At 40.9% G+C, this 12,487-nt stretch overlaps 1 protein-coding gene across 3 annotated transcripts in view; it reads right to left on the reverse strand.

The window, feature by feature from the left end:
- The window catches only part of Thrap3 (thyroid hormone receptor associated protein 3), a 35,357-nt gene that overhangs the window by 7,143 nt on the left and 15,727 nt on the right, over positions 1-12,487 (reverse strand). For all 3 annotated transcript variants that reach the window (XM_055611303.1, XM_055611301.1, XM_055611302.1), the window contains exons 3-8: positions 7,921-8,823; positions 5,538-6,236; positions 4,015-4,187; positions 3,084-3,195; positions 1,925-2,009; positions 171-358 (exon numbers count right to left, since the gene is read on the reverse strand). In XM_055611303.1, coding sequence (XP_055467278.1) covers positions 171-358; positions 1,925-2,009; positions 3,084-3,195; positions 4,015-4,187; positions 5,538-6,236; positions 7,921-8,823 — 2,160 coding nt within the window. The remainder of the gene's footprint in view (positions 1-170; positions 359-1,924; positions 2,010-3,083; positions 3,196-4,014; positions 4,188-5,537; positions 6,237-7,920; positions 8,824-12,487) is intronic.

The raw sequence follows: 12,487 nt of genomic DNA on the forward strand, positions 1-12,487 counted from the left end.
GCAGGGTTTGAGCAGCCTGATCTACACAGTAAGCTTTGGGCCAGCCAGGGTTTTGTGTTCAGACTAAGTGGTAAGAAAGGCAAAACCAAACCACCACCACCAAAAGGCAGTCTGGTGTGGGTGACAGACTCTATTCCAGAATCTAGAGTGACAGGCAGGGCAGCACATACTTCTGCTTCTTTGATCCTTTGTGGGTTTTCTCTGTTTTCTCAGTCGATCTTTCTCTTGAGTGGCTAGAGTCTCGGGAATCCACGGACTCTCTTGATTTACCTCGCTTAAGATCTCTCTCCTTATGTTTTTTACGACGTTCAATATCAAGGCGAAGATCAACAGGATCATCTTTGTATTTTCCCTCAGCCTGCCCAAAGAGATGTCAAAATTAAGGTTTTGGGGATCCAGAACTTCTAACTCACTCACTCTCAAATGTGGTTTCTACTAATGGAGGCACTGGGACTCTTAAGAGCCTCACCCCAGGCAGTTTAAAAAAAAAAAAAAAAAAATCCAGGGTGATGTCTCTTGAAAACACTGTAAGTGAATCTTTGTTTCAGGTGACCCCGTAAATACCTGGCTAGGTGTATACACTGAGATGGCCAAAGTCAACTCTGGAAGGTGTTTGTATTAGGTTTGTAGGAAATGCTTACTTCTCCCTACCTAAAGCAGCCACCCACTGTGTGGAACAACCTTAATAAGAATACAAAAACACAAAAAAAAATCAGCACTGGCCAGATCACCTCTGCAATGGCCTTCAATAACACCTGGGGAAACTCATGAGGACAAATGCCTAAGATGGCTTCAGAGGCATCATGCATTGTGACTTATCTAATAGAAACAAGCCATCCACTCTGTATTAACATCTTACATACATGAACCATAAACTTTCAGATGCAGTAATATTTCATTGCAATTAACAGCAAGAATGATAGAAAGAGGTTTATTATTTTATCAATTTGTTTTTGAAGAGAGGGTCTAAGACCTTCATAGTTTCCAATAGCCAATAAACAAACAAATAAATGACAACAACAAAGGACAAATGCAGCCACCACTCCTTGGGCCACTGGACAGCATCACTAAGGAGCTGAATGTTGGAGGCATGGAGCATAGACTTCTGCTGCTTCACTAGGGCCAGGCTGAGGGCAGGTGGAGACGGGGAAAAGGGTAGAAGATGAGAGTGCACAGAGTCTCTCAACACTTTCAACTAAAAAGACAAATTTGTTTGGAGAAATTTAAAAGTCTGTTTTTAAAAATGATTTCAGCAGCATAGAATAGCCATCTTTCATTTCAAATTTCAACTATATATATGAATGACGGTCAATAAATATTAAAATCTTAAAAACTTCATCTACTATTTCACAGTAAAAGACTGCTTATGATTTTTAACCTCTTAGCAACAGTGTTTTATGTGCACATCATTGCAAATGTAGCCAGGCCATTTTAAAGTAACAGTAATCGACAGATGATATGGTACAATGTTAGGAAAAAAACAAAAAAGCGCACCAGCTGTTGAACACAGTCTACTGAGTTAAGATATGAATATTTCACTCTGCTCTGACATGCATGTCTTTCTGAAATCATGGTTGGAAATAGTGCATGTAGACAGTTGATTTGATAATACTTACAAGCAGAAAAATATCACAAAAAGTTTCTTCTCTCATCATGGGCACTTGTTCCAAAACGCCTCTCTTTTTTTTTCTCAAGCTCACCTCAACAGACTCTGGGGTCATTTACCATATTCTAACCACTTCACAAAGGTTGTTGATATATTTTAATAAAAATTAACCCTTTGTAGTTCATTTTTAGAATTATGCCCATCCTTAAAAGAAAAACACAAACTTAAGTAGAGAGTAATTTAAACAAACACATTTCTGTCAAGTTCATGCCCAACGCACTCATTTTGTTGGAATTACTGATCAAAGCAACAGTTCACCTTGTAGCCAGCTTCCCGGGGACTTTTCAATTCCTCATGAGTCAAACCATGTTTTCTGAATGTACTGGGGGAAATGTCTATCCTCCTAAAATTAAAAACACAGAAATTGTATACTCTTCTACAGAACAACATTTTAGATCCTAGGGTGGATAATGGAGTCATAGATACAATTACTTTTCATAGCTTATCTTGTAGTCAGTTTGCTCCTTCCACAATATGGGACCCAGGGACTGAACTCAGGTCACTAAGCTTAGCAACATGTAACTTTATCCACTGAGCCATCTTGCCAGCCAAAGTTCCTTTACTTTATTTGGGACTGAACTCAGAACTTTGCACATACCAGGCAAACACTACCACTGAACCTCAGAACACAGCACTCCACTTGTTTTCTAGACAGAACCTCTCTATCTAGTGCTAGCTGTCCTAGAACTTGCTATTTAGGCCAGGCTGGCCTCAAACTCAGAGATTTGCCTGCCTCTGCCTTCCAGTGCTTAGATTACAAATATGGACCACTGTGCTCTGCCTGTTCCTTCCCACCATTGCTATAGGATAGGCAAGGAAAATTCAAGCTTAGAATCTATGAGCACATGGGCCCATTATTTCTCTGTAACACTGGTTCTAGATGAGAAACATCTGCCCTAGACAATACAGACCCTACCAGATGCTAAATCTAACAATCTTTTACAAACTTGGTCTCCCCTGGTACTAAGCTGATAGACTACTAAGGAATTAAAGATTTGATCAACTTAAATTCCAGACAAAAATCTCCATGTACCTAACAGATTCCCTTAATTACAAAGGTTATTCTTTAAACTTGATGGATCTTATTTAAACCCCTTGAGATAAGTCAATTTTAGGCTTCTCCCTCAACCCTCTTCCACAGCAAATTCTCCTAAACAAAATATATTAAATATATAAGGTTGCTTAAAGAAGTCAGTATTTATTCTTATTTTCAGAACCTCAAGTTCTTTGGGTCCAATGTGACAGACTATAGCCTTAAAATCATCCTTTTCATTCCCATATATCCAAGAGCCCTAGAGAATGTTACCCTAATTTTTGGATTAAAAGTACATTAGCAGGAGCACTCAGCAAGGTGATTTTAATATCAATTGACAAGTGTTTTATCACAACCCCCGGGGTAAGGCTCTGAGGACCCCACCTGTGTATCTCTGGGCTTTTCTTATTTTTAGCTGCTTCTTGTTCATTTCCTCTCTTTAGGTATTTAGTAAAGCGTTCATGCAATGTCATTCCAGAGGATCCAAAGTGATGCTCTGTTAAGAGTCAAAGAAATACATTAATAGGCTATCAAGGGCAGATACTATGGTCAACCCCCCCAAGAATCTGAAGCCACAGAGATACAATTAAGTTTTCAAATCCATATAATACATTGAAAAAAAGGAAGAGAAAGTGGCTGGTTCAGAAACAACCCAATGCTGGGTTTCTAGTTAGCTCCCTCATTTTAGGGACATGATACAAGGACAAAGGACCTAGTGCTCACCTCCCTTTGAGCACAGGACCCATTACTACTTATCTTTAACTCTAGACAACCAGTCCCCAGTTCTGCTTTCTGAATCACTGCTCTTGGCCATTTCTCAACCTGCCTACCTTAACTTGCCCAGGGGACAACAGAACAACTTAGGAAAGAAATTCATATCACAAAGTCTACAAGAGACTGATAGAAAAAAAAGTGGTAATGGAAAAGTCGCTTCCCAGAGGCTGGAGAGATGGCTCAGAGGTTAAGAAAGGTTGCTATTCTCCCAGGATAAAACTTGGCTTTCTAGTACCCTTGTCGGAGAGCTCATAACCGAATGTAACTTTAGCTCCAAGGGGATCTGACACCTTCTTCTGGCCTCAATGGGAACCTCCCATCCCAGACACATACACATAAATAAATATAAAAATTTATCTTTAAAATGTCACTCCTCATACTTGATGTTGAGGATTTTGTTATATGATTATAGATTGCTAGCATTTCAAAACATTCACCTCTATTAAAACATGGGAACTTCTCCCTAAGGAGAGCTTTAAAGGCCATAGAGGCTCCCTAGTCATCCTGTCTTAAAAAGACTAATGTGCAGAAATGGGCTCACCTTTAACATGATGGACAATTGTCACTATGTGCTGGGCAAACAGCTCTGAGGGGCTGCGCTGAGACTGAGCTGACTGGATGTGCTGGAAAATGGAACGAAATTCCTGCTCCTTTTTGTTGCTATGGACTAGATCCCGACAAAGCTTTCGTTCCTGAGCCAATAAGCCACTGGGTCTGAAAAACAAATACATGGAGATTCAGTGTAACAAGAGATACAGAAAGTTCTTTAACCATAAAAACATACTAATTTTCAAGACAGTTTTCCCATGTAACTTAAGGCTGGCTGTGAACTTGTGATCTTCCTGCTTCAGCCTCCTGAGTACTAGGACTTCACCAGCTGGCCAGCCCTCACAGGCTTGGGGTGAGGGTAGAGAATGCTGCGCATCAAAGCCAGGGCCTTGTGCATACTAAGTATCACAGCCCTCTAAAACTGAGCCATAGTTTCCTTTTACTATTTTATGCCAGGGAGGGGAGGATGAACATGAGTGGTACACACAAGTAAAAGTCAGAAGGCAACATGTTCTTTCCTTCCAGATCACCAGGCTTAGTGGATGTTGCCTGCCCCTCCTTCCTCTCTGAGAGAGTTCCAAGGAGTTTTAAATCTACCCACATGCTCCCCTTTTGTTCTCAAAGTTTCAAGGAATCTTACAACTAAGTACTACAACTAAGGAAAGGCAGGTCCAAAATTCTCTTTCCTTTTATCATTGAGAATCTTCATGTAGAGAAGTGTTAAACCTTAGTGAATGTATTTCCTAATGCTGCTTGTTTTAACACATACAACACAGAGATATTGTAAAAGATCAACCGGTTTGGCTAGGAAGGTCATTCAATGAGGCAACATAAAAAAGCAAATAGTGGGGCTAGTGAGATGGCTCAGTGCGTACAGAAGAGTGCCACCAAGCCAGATCTTGATTCGCAGGACCCACATGGCAAAAAGAGAAAACTCACTCCTAAAAGATGTCCTCTGACCTTCACATGCATGCTATAGCATGTGTGTCCCCTCCCCCTTTCTTAAGCAGAAGTGGCAAGAGTGGAGGGTGTGGCTAAAACATTACTCAGGCAGAGTCCAAATGACTGGGTAGATTATAGTAAGCCAAAAAGCAGACAGTCTGGGCTCTACCAGGTTTTCCTAGGGTTAGGGGAAAAAGGGAAGAGGCTGAGATCATCAATTTTTAATTTCCTGTTATTTAATGGTGAGAAAAATATCAGATTCTGTTGACCCAAGTAAAATGGAGACATGATTCTCAAGTGTCTTCACAGGTAAAAGAAACAATGTGGGTAGGAGTTGTCTTAGATGCGAAAAAGACCCAAGACAGCCAGTGGTGATAGGCTGAAGATATTCTTTATTCCAACAATGCCTATGGCCATAATCACTCTGTAAGCTCTAATCACTCTCTCTACAAACAGACATAAGGTATTGGCACTAAGAGGTGGCAGCAAGGGAACATTTCCATCCATGGGAAGAAGGATAAGAAAACAATCCAGCCATTAGAGCCCCAGGGGTCAACAAGGAGCTCTCCTCACCGTGCAAGGTCCTCATCGAAGGAGTCCATCCGGACATTGACCTGGGCCTCCCGAGTAATGGAAAAGGAAGACTTCCCTGAGGAAAAGTCTCCTTTGTTTCCCAGCTTGTCACGGCTCTCAGAGGTCTTCCTTGGGGGAGGTGATGAACTTTTCTCCTGGACCGCCTTGTATGCAGTCACCCGGAAATTCTTCTCTGGCACAAAGCCCCTGTGCCCGCTTTCACTCCTCTTGGCCCCTCCACGCTCCTCCTTTCTGGATCTCTCTGTGAAGGGCTCCTCCTCCAATTCCTCTGCTTTCCTTTGCTTTTCTTTCCCTGTATGCACCAGGCTCTCCCACTTGCCTGACTTCTCTTCCTCCTGGTTTTTGCTTGTACCGGCTATGACTTTAGACATAAATTTGGGCTCATCATCAAACTCAGGTTCCTTCCTTCCCTTACTTTTGTCCTTATCTTGCTCATCCATCTCCTCCTTGTGGAAGTCAGCCATCTTTTTCTCAAAGTCATCACGGAGCTTATACCTTTTGGGTGACTGGCTGCCTCGGAAGGGCTTCTCAGTGTCCGTCTTGGAAGCAAATGGATCAGATTTCATTTTTACATCAGCATCAGAGAAGCCCCCCTTCTCTTTCAACTTCTCTTTATCGGTATTTGTTTGTTTCTGCTCCTTATCTTTCCCATTCTCTGTCTTCTGCTCTTCCAGATACCTAATATAAAAACACAAAGGAGACACACAAGAGGCCTCCTGAGCATCCTGATCTAGAACATGCACCTGTTCCCTCTGGTTTCAAGTCTCTGAGCAAACAAATCTATAAATCTGAGCAAACTGGAATCTATATATTCCAGTATTATCAGGACTATCCAACCTGGTTCTTTTCTAACGACTTCTGGAAAAAAAAATCCTTCATGGATTTATGAACTCCATATTAAGAGTCAGTGGGACTCTGTGCCTTATAAAAACAACCAAAAAAAAAACAAACAAACAAACAAACAAAAAAAAAAAAAAAACAACTAGAAATCCAAGTTATTTAGGATACTGAAATTTTTTTTTTTACTTACCTGTAATGTGGTCTAAGGGGAAAACTACTAAAGTCTTACCCCAACTTTCACTCATTCATTTAAAATCTGCTTTCAGCAAAGTTAACAGAATGTTCAACCTTGGACTGTTTTGATTTTATACAACTCACATTTGGAAATACAAGTCTCAAAAAGAGACTTCAAATTTGCTTCAAGTCACCTAGAAGATCTACATAATGAAATATACTGTGAACACATAAAAACAAAATACTTGTTAATAGGAGAGTACAAAAGTAGCAAAATCATTGTTCTCCTAATGGAAAAGCAGGGACCAGATTCAAATCTACATTTAGTCTTGACAAGGAAAAAAACTTACTCTGCAAAGCAAATTCTCTAACTGCTGCAAAGTAGACTTTGAACATAAGCTAATTATGGGCAATTAATGGGTAATGCTTAAGCTGAATTAGCCACACTGATGAACACGGCAAAGAACCAAGGGGCAGCAGGTATCAGAGAACGTACTAGGAAGAGTAAAGAATGGAAGGAGGACCTCTTGAGTATCTCTTGACTAAAAAACAGTCCATTCAATTCAATTCACACAGGAACCATTCTTATCACTTACCATGGCCTCTCCCAGGGCAGCAGGACCAAAGCACTGCCTTACCCTGTCCTAACATGAAGCTTGGAAGTTTATACAAGGGCATACACCCACCTTGTGTTTTTTTGTTTGTTTGTTTGGTTGATTTTTTGGGGGTTTGTTTTTTTTTTCTTCCCTTTTTTTGGTTTTTGAGACAGGGTTTCTCTGTGTAGTTTTGGCTGTCCTAGAACTCGTTCTGTAGAGTAGGCTGGCTTCAAACACACAGAGGTCTACCTGTCTTTGTCTCCCAAGTGCTGGCGCCACCACCGCCCAGCCCTTGTGTTTTTTAAAAAATGGCTTTCCTAGATTTAGCTTTGAACTTTCCTATTTTGCCATTCTCCTAAAAGTGTGGCTTTTCACCATGGTGGACTGAATGGCAGATGTTAGATCCTATAGGTCTACAGCTCCAACAGCCAGTCATGTTGGTAAAAATCAACTGACCCATAAATTAGCTGACCCATAAATCTCTGTTTTCTGACTTAGATTGGTAGAATACAAAGCAAGCTTTTAAATGTGAAAACATTACTGCAGACTAGTCTAAAGAAACTTACACAACAATAAATACTCAAGAAAGCTAAAGATTTCCTTGAGTGATGCCATTAATATCAGCTAATGAAAAGTCAAGGAAACAAGGATTCCCTTATTAATTACCATCATTAACCAGAGCAGTAACTCAGGCATTACAACTAAGCCACTGGCCAGTGATAACCTTGGGGATAGGAAAATTAAATACTTGCCTTTTTGTGTACGCTGCTCCTCCTGAAGCAGCGCTCTCCTCTTTCTGAGATGAACCATACGCAGAGCCAGCGGCTGGTGGACTCTTACCCACAGGGCTCTTTTTGGATGGACTCAAAGACCCAGAGCCATGGTCGAACTGACTTTGGTGTGTTCCAGACTGATATCCAGCACCACCTGACATAGATGAGCCCATCTGGGATGCATTAGAAAGTGGAGGACTAGGTTTTGGCACAGGGCTAGGGCGTGGTGACCTTCGCCTAACCACCACAGACTGGAGGGGGCTTTTGAGGGCTGGGCTTCTCTCCCGGGGACTCAGATCAGAAACTGAGGCTCGTGATGCAGAACCAGTGCCATAGGTGGTGGCATCTGGCCATGGCTTTGAGCTCTCAGACCCTTTCATATCTTGAGAGGCACCTCCAGAGAAGGTTTGCTCCTTAGCCTCATCTCCCTGGTTATCACCAGCTGCCTGAGATGGTCGGCTATCCTTGGAAGAGGACTTTTTCTCTTTTGTAGACTTGCGCTTAGATGACTCAACTCTGCTGTGGTTGGAGGATGAACGGGAGGATGAGGAACGTCTTGACCTGTCAGAGGATGATTTATCAGAGTTCCTAGAATGGCTCCTGGACCGTGGTGAAGGGGACCTTCTCTTTGGGGACCGGGATCTAGAACGGCCCCGACGAGGGCTGTATGCTTGCCGGTAGTTCTGCCAATTGGAACGGTAGTTTCCATAGCCACCTCGGTTATACTGGCCCCACGGATAAAAGCCTCGGTTTCGCCCACGGAAATAATAGGGCCTCCTGTAGCCTCTGTTGTGACCTCGGAAATCTCGATTCTGATACACTCTGGGGTGATTTCTTTCTCTGTTATGAGCTGGAGAATATGATCTGGAACGAGACCTAGAACTGCAGAGGAAGGGAATGGGGAAAACCGTTTTTTTATACAGCATTTTTCACACGGCATTTTTATTTATAAAGCAACTGCCAACAAAGGTTAGCACTGCAATCCTTACTGTTCTGTATTATTTATTTCTAATTTTGTTTTGAAAGCACGGGTATAAACTTAAACATCAATTTTCACCCTCAGTTTTGCCAACTAAATAAAGACACACAAACCCAGGATACTTAGCATGTGGCTGAAGTTACAAAGATCTGTGTACTCTAACACTTTGGTTCCAACACTTCCATCCTAGTCCCCTTCTTGGTAGAGGACAATGTCTTAAATAAAGACTCCAGGTTGCAAAGGCACAATTGCAACAGCTTACTATCAAAGAATACAGCTATTAAAAAGAATATGTCAAAACTAGATCAGAAAAACACAAAACACTAGTTTTATGCTAGAGACTTAGGTCAAATTTCTGTGGCTAAACTTCATTACCTCAAGGTGACATTAACTGACCATAAGGCACCTGAGCACAGGGACTAGAGCAAGAGAAGTAGGGAAACAGTACCTTTCACTTCCCCACAATATGAACATCTTTCAACTCAACCTCAAGGCCAGCATTGTGTTCATTTTAATACTCCAATGGAGCTGAGATCCACTGATAAAAAAAACAAGACCATCTAACATGTTCAAGAACACAAGAACACAACCAGGAATCATCAAAAAGGCCAAAGTCAGGGCCAGTGTATTATCTGGTTCCATGTCAACTTGACACAAGTTAGAATCATCAGAGAGGAAAGATTCTCAATTGAGAAAATGCCTCCAAAAGATCAGGCTATCGGCAAGCTTACAGGCTGTAAGACATTTTCTTAATTAGTAACTGACGGGAAGAGGACCCAGCCTGTCTGGGTGGTACCATCACTTGGCTGGTCAAATTTCTGTGGCTGAGCTTCATGATCTCACTCTCACAATGTGGCACTATCTGACCACAAGAAAAGACTGGGTTCTATAAAAATAACAGGCTGAGCAAGCCATGTAGAGCAAGGCAGTAAGCAGCAACCCTACATGACTTCTACATCAGCTCCTGCCTCCAGGTCCCTGACCTTTGAGAGCTTCTTTCTTGAGTTGTTCAATGATAAACAGCAGTATGCAAGTATAAGCCAATAAACCCTTTTGCTCCTCAATTTGCTTTTTGGTCGTTTTGTTTCATAGCAATCCTAACTAAGCCAGAGAAGAAGTCAAAGATCACAGCAGTCAGCAACAAGTCTGACAACCTGAGTTCCATTTTTTCAGTTTAATCTGATCTCAAAAACCCACACAGTAGAGAGAACCAACTCCCACAAGTTGCCCTCTGATTTCCACAATACATGTAACATAAATCTAGTTACTTCAAAAAGTGATTTGTGCAAATTCACTGAGTTCTTTCCCTGCGGGGCCATCTTTATTTTTTGATGAGACAGGGTCTCAGGGAAGCCCTGGGTAGAACTTGTTATGTAGATCAGGCTGACCTCAAACTCTCAGAGAACCACCTGCCTCTGCCTCCTTGATGCTAGGATTAAGGGCACTGGATGAAGTTCTTACATATCATTTATTTTGCCAATCATGTTATTAATATTACTAGTGAATACTGGAAAGATTTTCTCAAAATATAAAATAAAATTCCTTCAGGAACAATAGCATAATCAAAATATATTGTATTCATATATGGGAAACACAATGAAATCCACTATTTTGTACTAATTAAAAGAGTTCAGCTAGGCAAGGTAGTGCATACACTATAACCCCAGCCCTTTCAAAGTAAAGGCAAAAAAAAAAAAAAAAAAAAAGCATCAGGAGAAACCAAGGTACCCCAAGACTACATGGCAAATTTGAAACTACTCTATGACTCCATGATACAAAAGATACTGTCTCAATAAACTACAAAAACAATGAGAAAATGGAGAAATGATTCAGTGGTTAAACATGGTTGCTATTCCTCCAGAGGTCCAAAATTTGGTCCCTGCACAGGAGTTTACAACCATCTGTAACTCCAGCTCCAGAAGATTTGATGTTTTCTAGCCTCAACTAGAAGGCATAGGCACACACACACACCCACACACACCAAAAACAAACAAACAAACAACAAAACAACCCTTCAGGCAAGTATGTTAGTATATACATGCAATCCTAGTTACTTGGGAAGCTTGGGCAGAACTGAAGCTAGAGGATGGTCCAGGCGATTTAGCAAGAACCAGCTTAAAAACAAAATTTAGAAGGTACTAGGGATGTAGTTGACTGGTAGAGTGCTCATCTACCATACAGCGGTAGCACCAGTTAAAAACTGGTTTTCCGGGACTGGAAAAATGGCTGAGCAGTTAAGAGCACTGTTCTACTTTTCCAGAGATCCCGAGTTCAATTCCTGGCAACCACATGGTGGCTCACAACCATCTATAATGTGATCTGATGATGCCCTCTTCTGGCATGTAGGTGTGCATGCAAATAGAGCCACTGATACAAAATCAATCAATCAAAAAATAAAATAAAATAAAGTGGTCTTTCTAGTTAATAAACTTGCCTGAGGTTTTTGGTGTGGTTTTTTTTTTTTTTTTTTTTTTTTTTTGTACTAGTAACCAAACACAGAACCTTACACACAAGTAATCAATCTCCCATGGAGATACATTGAGCTATGTTTGCTTTTATTGTTTTGTTTTTGAGACAGGGTCTTATTATGTAGCCTTGACTAGCTTCAAACTCAAGAGATGTCTAACTGTGCCCTTCCAAATGCTGGGACTGAAAAAGCCATGTGCCAGAATGCCTGGCTATGTGTGCTTTTAAAATGATAGTTCCTGGGGCTGGCCAATAGCTCATCAGGTCAATGTGCCTGTCACCAAGCATTTCAATACAGAGCTCAATTTCCAGGACACAAATAACAGGAGAAAAATCAACTCTTGCAATCTGTGCTCTGACCTCCTTACATTCACTGTGGCACTGCTGCACGCGCGCACGCACGCACGCACGCACGCGCACACACACACACACACACACACACACACACACACACACAAATAAAAGTAATGAAGCTGGACACATGAAACAATCAGTTCTTTTCCACCTTGAGAATCCTAGAGATCAAATTCATGTCCTCAGGCTTGGCACCAAACCCTTTATCCCTTGAGGTTCCTTGCCAGCCCAATTCTTTTAGTATTTACCATGTTTTAACAGTTTTTATTATAGTAAAATTGTTATTAATATTCTACTTAATTATTCATTGCTGTTAATCTCTTTGTGCAGCTTATTTGTAAATTAAGCTTTATTATGGATGTGTACACAGGAAGAAAGAATACTATGCATAGGGATCAGACCTAGCTGTGAAACCAGGCATACACTGAATCTCGGGACAGTATCCATGTAGATAAGGGGCTACTATTATAACTCGGTTTAGCAGGTGGCATTGTGTTTTTAAGATTCTATAACTAAGCAAACAGTACCTTTAAGGAGAAGCTTACCTGAAATTTAATCTAAAGATAAAACAGAATTGGTTTTCTAGTATTGTCCACGGCTCTTAGATCTATCTACACCATAGAGAATAACAACTAGGAAAGATGCATCTAATTGATTAACAGTCACCATCTAAGCAAAATTTAAAAGTCAAGAATAAAAACTTACCTTCTCTTATTTTTCATTCAGAAACAGTAACAATTAAAAAAA

Source organism: Psammomys obesus, unplaced genomic scaffold, assembly GCF_907164565.1.
Source record: "Psammomys obesus unplaced genomic scaffold, mPsaObe1.curated_primary_1811, whole genome shotgun sequence".
NCBI lineage: Eukaryota > Metazoa > Chordata > Mammalia > Rodentia > Muridae > Psammomys > Psammomys obesus.